At 45.2% G+C, this 12,225-nt stretch overlaps 1 protein-coding gene across 2 annotated transcripts in view; it reads right to left on the bottom strand.

The window, feature by feature from the left end:
• The window catches only part of trrap (transformation/transcription domain-associated protein), a 336,919-nt gene that overhangs the window by 209,996 nt on the left and 114,698 nt on the right, over nucleotides 1-12,225 (bottom strand). For both annotated transcript variants that reach the window (XM_059979022.1, XM_059979023.1), the window contains 3 exons: nucleotides 7,734-7,915; nucleotides 4,574-4,772; nucleotides 1,107-1,235 (listed from right to left, as the gene is read on the bottom strand). In XM_059979022.1, coding sequence (XP_059835005.1) covers nucleotides 1,107-1,235; nucleotides 4,574-4,772; nucleotides 7,734-7,915 — 510 coding nt within the window. The remainder of the gene's footprint in view (nucleotides 1-1,106; nucleotides 1,236-4,573; nucleotides 4,773-7,733; nucleotides 7,916-12,225) is intronic.

Genomic DNA, 12,225 nt, shown 5'->3' with positions numbered 1-12,225 from the left:
CAAGGATGTCCTTTTGCATTTGTACAGGGCCCTGGTGAGACCACACCTGGAATATTGTGTACAGTTTTGGTCTCCAGGTTTAAGGAAGGACATTCTGGCAGCGTAGATTCACTAGGTTGATTCCTGGGATGGCAGGGCTGTCTTACGCAGAGAGATTGGAGAGATTGGGCTTGTACACGCTGGAATTGAGGAGATTGAGAGGGGATCTGATTGAAACGTTTAAAATAATTAAAGGATTTGATAGGATTGAGGCAGGAAATATGTTCCAGATGTTGGGAGAGTCCAGTACCAGAGGGCATGGATTGAGAATAAGAGGTCAGTTATTTAAAACAGAGTTGAGGAAGAGCTTCTTCTCCCAGAGAGTTGTGGAGGTGTGGAATGCACTGCCTCGGAAGACGGTGGAGGCCAATTCTCTGGATGCTTTCAAGAAGGAGCTAGATAGATATCTGATGGATAGGGGAATCAAGGGATATGGGGACAAGGCAGGGATTGGGTATTGATAGTGAATGATCAGCCATGATCTCAGAATGGCGGGGCAGACTCGAGGGGCCGAATGGTCTACTTCTGCACCTATTGTCTATTTTATATATATATATATAAAAATGCAAAAATAACGAGGTGATGTTCAGAGACTGTTCAGAAATCTGATGGCAGAGAGGAAGAAGCTATTCCTAAGACACTGAGTATGTGTCTTTGGGCTCCTACATCTCTGTGCACATGATAGTAATAATGTTCTAGGGGGTAAGGATCCATAATAATCGATGCCACCTTGCTGAGGCTTTACTTTTTGAAGATGTCCTTGATGTTGGGGAGGCATGATCTGCTTCAAACATCTCCTTTAGAAACTCTTTCCAATTACAAACCGTTCTGTCGGTTAAACAAAAGATGTCCCTCAGGTTCCTATTAAACCACTCTCCGCTCACCTTAAACCTGTACCCTCTGGTTGTTGATGACCAATCCTGGAGAAGAAGACAGTGTGCATTCACCCTATGAGGTGAACAGTAGACCAAGGGGACCTGTTCTGTTCTGTACCGTTCTATGAATTGGTAACTGAAGACTGGACGGCATGAAATTATTAGGAAGGGACATGGCCAACTCCACCTTACCTTGGTGATGAAGACACTGGTGATGCTTTCCGGGTTGTCCCCCTCAGGGTTTGGGGGTCCCAGCAGTTGCTCTCCTTCCCCTTTATCAAAACTGGACTGGAAAGCAGGGATCAGGATGTGCTGCAAAGCCTACAGAGATACAAAGCAAAACCAGTCAGCACGTGGCATCCTGTGGACATACTGTAGGTCTTCCACTGGAACAAGACCAACGACTCCATGATTAACTTATAAATGTCATTCAGAATCACAGAGCATTACAGCAGAAACAGGCTCTTCAGCCCCTCTAGTCCATGCCAAATACCTTGCCCCACAGACCCACACCTGCACTCTAGTCCTCCAGATCCATCCCACCCATGTTCTTATCCAACTTCTCTTCAATGCTGCAATCAAGCCCACACCCACCACTACCACTGGCAGCTCGTTCCACACTCTCAACCCCGAACGAAGATTCCTCCTTAGGATTCTCTTAAATATTTCACCTTTCACCCCTAACCTATGACCTCTAGTTCTAGTCTCACCCAGCATAATAGCATGCATATTCATTCAATTTATACCTAAGATATAAATTACAAACATAAGTGCACAAAATTTTGAGTGCTGTCAAGACCATTTCCCATTCTTCACTGTCTTGTATTATGAACAAGTATGGTTTATATTCTGTGTGTTGACTAAGTGCCTGTGATAGGACAGTACAGCGCTGGAACAGGCCCTTCAGCCCACAATGTTGTGTTGAACCAGCTAAAAAGCAAATCAAAAACACCCAAACACAAATCTCTGCTACCTACACAATGTCCATATCCCTCCATCCTCCTGGCATCCATGTGCCTATCCAAACAACTTCTACAAACCTCGAATGTATTTGTTTCTACCGCCATACCAGGCAGCACATTCCAGGCATCCACCACTCCCTGAGTAAAAAACTTACCCTCACATCTCCCCTTGAACCCCTCGCCTTCAACGCATGCTCCCTGGTATCAATCCTGCAAAAGAGATTCTCCCTGTCTACACTATCTACGCCTCTCATAATCTTATAAACCTCTAACAGATCTCCTCTCAGCCTCCGCCATTCCAAACAAGACCAGCCATTCTGCTACAAGATTAATTGTACCTGTACCTCACTGCAGTTGTGCAAATGACAATGATAATAAACTTGGAATCAAGTTTGTGACTCTAAACACAGTGATAGGCACGTTAGTAACAAAAGCTAGTCAATATTGGCAAAGAGGAGCAGGAGTTCTAGCCTGCCTTGCCATTCAGTCTGACTGTTCTGCCTCACGACTCAGCTCCTTTTCTGGGTCTCTTTACTTCTTCAGTTATTTTATTTGAAGATTCAGTGCAGAACAGACTCATCCGGCCCAACAAACCGTGCCGACCAGCAACCCACCTATTTAACACTAGCCTAATCACAGGTCAATTTACAATGACCAATTAACCTATGAACCAGTATGTCTTTAGACTGCGGGAGGAAACCCACGCATTCACAGGAGAACATACAAACTCGTTAGAGACGCCACTGGAATTGAACACCAAACTCCAACACCATTGGGCTAACTGCCACGCAACTGTATTGCCCTGTTCCAGACAGTCCTCAGCTCTGTGATATTTCAAGAAGAGCACCTACTTTCCCCTTAAAGCACCTCCAATGAATTGGGCTTAGCAAATACCTCCAAGTGAACTTTACTGAACTGCGCTTATTACTGATCTGGTGAGTAACAATAGCCTCAGGAAATGTTCCTACTTGTTTCATTTTGAAACTAATTAACCTTGATTTGAAAGTTCAGAGAAATCTGCAATGACTGCTAACATCCAGAGGACACAGATTTAAAAGCCACGAGCAAAAAAAAAAATCAATGAATCATACAGCACAGAAACAGACAATTTCTGCCCATCTCATCCAGGCCAACCACGATGTCTATTGGTTATAAAAGCAACAAGGTGTTAAAATATGGACTTCAGGGCTGGAGCAGATCCAATAGAATCTTTTAAAGGGAAATTGATTAAAAACTGGGAAGAAACTGGAGAATTCTAGGGACAATAGTAAGGATAGGACTAATTGAAAAGCACTTTTGAAATGATGGGCTCAATATGCTGTAAGGCTCAATATTTCTGACTATCTAGCCACCAAGAGTGTTGGTGGAAGCAAATACAATAGAGGCATTTAAAAGTCTCTTGGATAGGTGCATGAAGGTGCAGAGAATGGAGAGGTATGGACAATGTGAAAGCAGAAGGGATTAGTTTAGTTAGGCATTTAATTATTAGTTTGGCACACAGTCAGACAAAGGGCCCGTTCCTGGACTGCACTGTTCTATATTCTATAGCTCTAACATTTCCTATAAAAACATATTGTTCTAATGGCAAGAAATAAACCAAGTAGGGTTACAATCGCAGAAAAGAGTCTCAACATTTCATCACCATCCATCACCAAAATACCCAACGCCTAGGCCATGCCACTTTCTTGCAGCTACCATCAGGCAGGAGGTACAGAAGCCTGAAGTCCCACACTACCCGATTTAAGAACAGTCACTTCCCTTCAAACATTTGGTTGTTCAACCTTCCTAATCACTACAGTTTATCCACACTGACGATTTTCATTGGTTTGTGATAAAACTGACTTTTTCTAATTGTTTTCTTTCCTATAAACATGGTGTATAATAATCATTGATTTCTCAAATTTACAGTAATTTACACCTCCCCCACTTCTCTCTTTTTGCATTCCCCATTCTGGTTCCCTTCTCTTTTCATCTCCTCCCTCTGGTGCCCCTTTCCTTCCCTTTCTCCCATGGTACATTCTCCTCTTCTATCAGATTCATTCTTCTTCAGCCCTTTACCTCTTCCACTTATCACATCCCAGCTTCTCACTTCAGCAGCCCTGCCCTCACCTATCACCTGCCAGCTTGTACTCCTTCCCATTTCCCTCAACTTCTTATTCTGGCTTCTTCACGACTCCATTCTAGCCCTGATAAAGGGTCTCAGCCCAAAACGTCATCAGTTTATTGGCTCCATAGAGAAGGAGCAACTCAGCAGGGCAGGCAGCATTTATGGAGAGGAACAAACAGTCACTATTTCAGGCCAAGACCCTTCTCCAGGCCTGGAAAGAAAGGGGGAAATAGCAGAATAAAAAGGTGAGGGAAGAGCAAGCAGTACAAGGTGATAGATGAAACAGTCAAAATGCTGGAGGAACTCACAGGTTAAGCCACTGTTATAGAAATAAAGTCAACATTTCTGGCAGAGACCCTTCATCAGGACAATGCTGCCTGACCTGCCAAGTTTCTCCAGCATTTTGTGTATTGCTCTGCATTTCCAGCAACTGTAGAGTCTGTTATGCGCATAATTTAAGTTTAATGTTTTTATTTGTGAACATTGCTTATTTAATGCTATGTTGCTGTGATACTATTGTAAGGTCATTGCATTTGTGCATATGACAATAAGTTTGACACTGACTTCAACAGAACTATAGATACATTCACCTTGGCTTTAAGCTCATCTCCGAAGTTTGGATCATAAAACTCCACAAATCGGAAAAAAAGGGCACGCTTCTGCGGCACACTGTAATTCTTCGGGATCTCCTCCTCCATGTATTCCTTGAGGAAGGTCATATTGCTCAGGAAACGTCCCGTGAAGGCTCGCAGCAGCTGAAAGAGCAGCTCAATCTCCGCATAGTTCCGCCTGCAGCAAGTGAATATTTATCCACAAACCGATCAGATAAATTCACCTCCACAAGGCCTGATCAGACTTTACAATCACAATCAGAATCAGAATCAGGTTTGTTATCACTGACATATGTTGTTAACTTTGTTGTTTTGCAGAAGAATACAGTGCAATACATAAAAATTACTACAAAGTATAATTAGATATACAAATATAAATATATACATGTATATATGTATATAATATGAATTATATTAATTCTATTAATTTTATAATACAGTTGACAGGTTAATTAGGCAAAAGATTAATCAGGGCAGCAACAACACACACAGAATGCTGGTAGAACACAGCAGGCTAGGCAGCATCTACAGGGAGAAGCACTGTCGACGTTTAATCAGGGCAGCAGTTTATTTGGGACAAATTGCCTTTGTTTATTTTGGACACTACGCCGCTTGATTGGGACAGAAGACTGTTACTGAACAGCTTCTAACTAGCATCAGTGGTATGCACTTGTATGGTGCTTAGAGCGAACAGTTTTTAAACAGCATCTGTTTCACGTGTTTCCGTTCAAACAGTAGTGATTATACTCACTGATAGTTGTCGATAAGCAGTAAGACAATTCAGAACTGATTTGCTCACTGTGATTTCAAGCATTCAGGTTTGGAGGTGCCAGAATAGCTATTAGACGTTATGGAAAGAACAGTTTTAAATAGCATCAGCTGCGTGTGCTTGAGCTGATGGATGCAGATTCAAAAAGCAATGATTTTGGATTTTTTTTTTATTTGGACTTTATGCAGGAAGAGAATGAAGGTAGACCACTAGGTGTCTGTGCTAATTTTGTTCATTTGCAGTCAATCAAAAAAACACAGCAGTGATGAATTCTAACTATTAGGATCTAATATACAGTTTTATAGTACTGTAGTAGTATTGGTAGTGTTTTAGGTTGTTCTATATATCATTGAAATACATAATATGTTACTCAATTAAATGGTAGTTTGCCTTTGTTATGCCTTTCAACTACTTTCATGAATCTTCAGTTAATTGGGCGAAAATGTACAGGTCCCGATGTGTCCCCATCAATTGGAATCCGCTGCACATACTTAATTAAATTACACATATTTATATATAATGAAAGTGAAGTAGTGCTCATGGGTTCGTGATCCATTCTTCCATTCATAAATCTGATGCCAGCTGTTCCTAAAGTGTTGAGTGCATGTCTTCAGGCTTCTCACGGTAGTAATGTGAGGAAGGCATGTCCTGGGTGGTGAGGGCTCCAAACCTGGTGATATTGTTGCAACTTTAATCTCAGTACCACAGGTAATGATCCAGCTGTCAAGTACTTCTCAGAATCGCTCGCCACAAAAACAGGGCCTTCTACCCATCTTGTCCATGCCCACTTATCTATACTGGTCCACGTCCCCAACACTACTCGTCTGGTTTTGGTCATGTGATAATGACCCATACAGGTTGGCATGATCTAGCCGTAGGACAATTAAGATTCCCCTCTCTGATCAGCTGGGAAACTACGCTCATGTGTTTCAGGCAGCCCGGCACTGCGAAAATCCCTCCTTTCTGTACAGCGCTATCAATGTAGCCATTTTTGAGGAGAACATCAGTCCGGCGGCTGGTAATGTTACTTAAAAATATCCCCCCCTTCTACACTAAGCAACATGAGTGATCTGGACTGCTCAAGGTCCTTGGAGTCTCTTCCAGGCCCCCTCTACACACCTTCACTGGTCCGCAACCTTTCCCCTATGCCAGATAACCCTAAGGAATTCCCAATGTAGTTGGAGGAGCTTAGAACAGTACTTGTATACCTTGGAGGGCACTCCAGCGGGAACAGGGGCAGAACCAGCTCTGGCTACTCTGACTGCTACCTGAACTTCCATCCATTGTACTCCTTGCCACTGAACTCAACCGCAGGAGGAGGATTTACTAGGGCGCTAGCTCCCACTCCCTCTCCAAGTCACTGAGGGAGTCCTGAAGATGTAGATCCAGTTCTTGTTTGGATCATGTGAGGTGTCCATCATGCAACTGCTTGGGGAATCCACATGGGGTGGCAATAAAGGCAGCTTGTTTCTGGGCTTCCTTCCCCGTCTTTCTTTGCACGTCCGCCCTGAGCATTCTCATAAGTTCACTTCTGAGGATGTTAGGGAGCTCGGCAATTGGTGGTTTCTCTTCTTCACTGGCTTCCCACCCCCACAGGAACTGTTTAATCAGGGATCAGAGCTCTTGACGCAGCCAGTGTATTTTGGTCACCCTGCAGTACATCATGTAGAGGCCTTTGCTGGCCTTCTCCACTAGGCCGAATCTCTCATTAGCAAAGTTGACATGTTTCACAACACTACAACCAAATTGATCACTTTGCACAAACATTGATATTTTTAAAATCTAATTGGTTTTTTTTTTGTAAAAACTGTGTATAATATCTTTACTTCATGTTTCTCCTGAGAACGTTGCTAATCTGACACAATGGCATTCAGGACCAATCAGCTGAACTTTAACCATTACAATTTAGCAACACATTGAGCATTTTGCACTCAAATTGACCTTTTTTTGTTCTAATTGCTTTCTTGCTTGTGAAAATTGTGTACAATTTAAATTTAATTTGCTTTTCTTGTGAATGCAGTTTATATGTGCCACGTGCCTGTAACACTGTTCTACCTGCACATACATGTACTTGTGCAGATGATATTCCACTTTGAACATCTGACTGAATGTTCCAAACAATGGACCAGTAAAGATAATGCAATATTCTCACAATTTACAATAATCGAGCATGCTGTAAATCACAGAAAGTCAGGTTATGGGTGCAAATTAAAACAATCTTTGCAACTTCACAACAAACTTCAAACATTAGATGGAAGCTTAGAGAACTTCCACAAAGATTTTATGCTCAGATTGGCCATAAATGAAAAATTTATGAAGGAAGTCTTTCATCTGAAAACTAGGAGCAAACAAAAAGGAATTATTCCGTACTTGCAGTAATTCAGCAGGCAGAAGGCAAGGAGTTTTGGCTCTTTCCAGTGCGTGGCGACCATGCTTTCTTTGCGATGTCGTTCCTGGAATGCATCACTCACCCATACGCGTCGCAGGTGACTGACCAGCTGAGGCTGGCCTGACAGCCAGTTCCCGTCATTTTTCACGATGATGCTGATTATCTATTAGACAAAATGATGATTAACTGGGTGATAGAACCAACCCACAGTAAAGAGTCTGTAACACAGAAGGCGAGGGGGAGGGAGGAGGAGATTAAATACCTTTCACTATCAATCCTTCCTTCTCCACAGCATGGATCGCAGCAGCACACTGCTCTTAGACTCTGGTCTTAATCTCTCTCACTCCATGTTCAATCTAGGCCTTTTAATATTCAGTAGGTCTCCAAGAGATTCCCCCCCTCCCTCCCATACTTTATTCTTCTAAATTCCAACAAGTACAGGCCCAGAACCAAATGCTCCTCATTTCATTCTTGTGAACCTCCTCTGGACTCTCTCTCTACACATTCATCCTCAACCTTCCAAGAAAACCCTCAGTCATTTGAGGTGAGGCAGTCATCATCACCTCCAAAATCGAGCAAAAATTCTAACCATAGTCACCAAATCAGACACCATCCACATACCTAACCTTTGCATCAGTGACATCACAACTATTCACAAGGCCTCACTTGAAACCGTTAAAAAGATCAAACAAGGCCATACCAACTTCTGCCTTTGGGCAGACGGTTCAGAGGTCCCACACCACCAGAATCAAGATTAGCTTCAACCATTTGGTTTTTGGACTAACCCTGGCAAAATCCTTATGACTAACAACACACACAAAAATGCTGGTGGAACACAGCAGGCCAGGCAGCATCTACAGGGAGAAGCGCTATCAACGTTTCGGGCCGTGAGTCGCGACGAAGGGTTTCGGCCCGAAACGTCGACAGCGCTTCTCCCTATAGATGCTGCCTGGCCTGCTGTGTTCTACCAGCATTTTGTGTGTGTTGTTTGAATTTCCAGCATCTGTAGATTTCCTTGTGTTTGCTCCTTATGACTAAGTTTAGCAAAACTCTGACCACTTTGATCCCTTTGCATTAAAATAGACTTTTTTGTTCTAATTTAATTTCTTTAATAATTGGATCTAATTTTTGTTTATCTTGTAAAGGCCACTTCTCTGATACTATGTGCCTGTGATAAATGCAAGTATTTCATGAAAAGATTAAAGGCTAGCTTTATTTGTCACACGAACATCGAAAAATACCATTAAATGTTTCGTATGGGTCAAATCAAATCAGTGAGGATTGTGCTGGGATGCCCACAAGCATAACCACACTTCCAGTGCCCACAACTAGTTAACCCTAACCATATGGCAATGGAAAGTGTAGGGAAACCAGAGCCCCACAGGAAACCCACATGGTCATGGGGAGAATACAAAATGTTATAGGCAGCGATGGGAATCGAACCCCAATCTTACAGCTGGCACTGTAATAGCGTTATGCTACTGTGCCACCGGTATTTATTGGATCTGTGCATTATAAATGGACAAGTGTAGGTAAGTGGGCCACGGACAAGATGGATAGCGGGACCATCATCTGTGGTGTTGGCTTTAAGGTTGCAGCTATATCACCAGGTTAAAGACCCCCACCGCCCAGGACATGCCCTCTTCTCATTACCACCATCAGAGGGGAGGTATGCCCTCTTCCCGTTACTACCATCAGAGGGGAGGTATGCCCTCTTCTCGTTACTACCATCAGAGGGGAGGTATGCCCTCTTCTCGTTACTACCATCAGAGGGGAGGTATGCCCTCTTCTCGTTACTACCATCAGAGGGGAGGTATGCCCTCTTCTCGTTACTACCATCAGAGGGGAGGTATGCCCTCTTCTCGTTACTACCATCAGAGGGGAGGTGTGCCCTCTTCTCGTTACTACCATCAGAGGGGAGGTATGCCCTCTTCCCGTTACTACCATCAGAGGGGAGGTATGCCCTCTTCCCGTTACTACCATCAGAGGGGAGGTGTGCCCTCTTCCCGTTACTACCATCAGAGGGGAGGTATGCCCTCTTCCCGTTACTACCATCAGAGGGGAGGTATGCCCACTTCCCGTTACTACCATCAGAGGGGAGGTATGCCCTCTTCCCGTTACTACCATCAGAGGGGAGGTATGCCCTCTTCCCGTTACTACCATCAGAGGGGAGGTATGCCCTCTTCCCGTTACTACCATCAGAGGGGAGGTATGCCCTCTTCCCGTTACTACCATCAGAGGGGAGGTATGCCCTCTTCCCGTTACTACCATCAGAGGGGAGGTATGCCTTCTCGTTACTACCATCAGAGGGGAGGTATGCCCTCTTCCCGTTACTACCATCAGAGGGGAGGTATGCCCTCTTCTCGTTACTACCATCAGAGGGGAGGTATGCCCTCTTCTCATTACTACCATCAGAGGGGAGGTATGCCTTCTCATTACTACCATCAGAGGGGAGGTATGCCCTCTTCTCGTTACTACCATCAGAGGGGAGGTATGCCCTCTTCTCGTTACTACCATCAGAGGGGAGGTATGCCCTCTTCTCGTTACTACCATCAGAGGGGAGGTATGCCCTCTTCTCGTTACTACCATCAGAGGGGAGGTATGCCCTCTTCCCGTTACTACCATCAGAGGGGAGGTATGCCCTCTTCTCATTACTACCAGCAGAGGGGAGGTATGCCCTCTTCTCATTACTACCATCAGAGGGGAGGTATGCCCTCTTCTCGTTACTACCATCAGAGGGGAGGTGTGCCCTCTTCTCATTACTACCATCAGAGGGGAGGTATGCCCTCTTCTCATTACTACCATCAGAGGGGAGGTGTGCCCTCTTCTCGTTACTACCATCAGAGGGGAGGTATGCCCTCTTCTCGTTACTACCATCAGAGGGGAGGTATGCCCTCTTCCCGTTACTACCATCAGAGGGGAGGTATGCCTTCTCGTTACTACCATCAGAGGGGAGGTATGCCCTCTTCCCGTTACTACCATCAGAGGGGAGGTATGCCCTCTTCTCATTACTACCATCAGAGGGGAGGTGTGCACTCTTCTCATTACTACCATCAGAGGGGAGGTATGCCTTCTCATTACTACCATCAGAGGGGAGGTATGCCCTCTTCTCGTTACTACCATCAGAGGGGAGGTATGCCCTCTTCTCGTTACTACCATCAGAGGGGAGGTATGCCCTCTTCTCGTTACTACCATCAGAGGGGAGGTGTGCCCTCTTCCCGTTACTACCATCAGAGGGGAGGTATGCCCTCTTCCCGTTACTACCATCAGAGGGGAGGTGTGCACTCTTCCCGTTACTACCATCAGAGGGGAGGTATGCCCTCTTCCCGTTACTACCATCAGAGGGGAGGTATGCCTTCTTCTCATTACTACCATCAGAGGGGAGGTATGCCTTCTCATTACTACCATCAGAGGGGAGGTATGCCCTCTTCTCGTTACTACCATCAGAGGGGAGGTATGCCCTCTTCCCGTTACTACCATCAGAGGGGAGGTATGCCTTCTTCTCATTACTACCATCAGAGGGGAGGTATGCCTTCTCATTACTACCATCAGAGGGGAGGTGTGCCCTCTTCTCATTACTACCATCAGAGGGGAGGTATGCCTTCTCATTACTACCATCAGAGGGGAGGTATGCCCTCTTCTCGTTACTACCATCAGAGGGGAGGTATGCCCTCTTCTCGTTACTACCATCAGAGGGGAGGTATGCCCTCTTCTCATTACTACCATCAGAGGGGAGGTATGCCTTCTCGTTACTACCATCAGAGGGGAGGTGTGCCCTCTTCTCATTACTACCATCAGAGGGGAGGTGTGCCCTCTTCTCGTTACTACCATCAGAGGGGAGGTGTGCCCTCTTCTCGTTACTACCATCAGAGGGGAGGTATGCCCTCTTCCCGTTACTACCATCAGAGGGGAGGTATGCCCTCTTCTCGTTACTACCATCAGAGGGGAGGTATGCCCTCTTCTCGTTACTACCATCAGAGGGGAGGTGTGCCCTCTTCTCGTTACTACCATCAGAGGGGAGGTATGCCCTCTTCCCGTTACTACCATCAGAGGGGAGGTGTGCCTTCTCGTTACTACCATCAGAGGGGAGGTATGCCCTCTTCTCGTTACTACCATCAGAGGGGAGGTGTGCCCTCTTCTCGTTACTACCATCAGAGGGGAGGTATGCCCTCTTCCCGTTACTACCATCAGAGGGGAGGTATGCCCTCTTCCCGTTACTACCATCAGAGGGGAGGTATGCCCTCTTCCCGTTACTACCATCAGAGGGGAGGTATGCCCTCTTCCCGTTACTACCATCAGAGGGGAGGTATGCCCTCTTCCCGTTACTACCATCAGAGGGGAGGTATGCCCTCTTCCCGTTACTACCATCAGAGGGGAGGTATGCCCTCTTCCCGTTACTACCATCAGAGGGGAGGTATGCCCTCTTCTCGTTACTACCATCAGAGGGGAGGTATGCCCTCTTCCCGTTACTAC

Source organism: Hypanus sabinus, chromosome 9, assembly GCF_030144855.1.
Source record: "Hypanus sabinus isolate sHypSab1 chromosome 9, sHypSab1.hap1, whole genome shotgun sequence".
NCBI classification, from domain to species: domain Eukaryota; kingdom Metazoa; phylum Chordata; class Chondrichthyes; order Myliobatiformes; family Dasyatidae; genus Hypanus; species Hypanus sabinus.
This window is presented reverse-complemented; position numbering and strand designations above follow the sequence as displayed.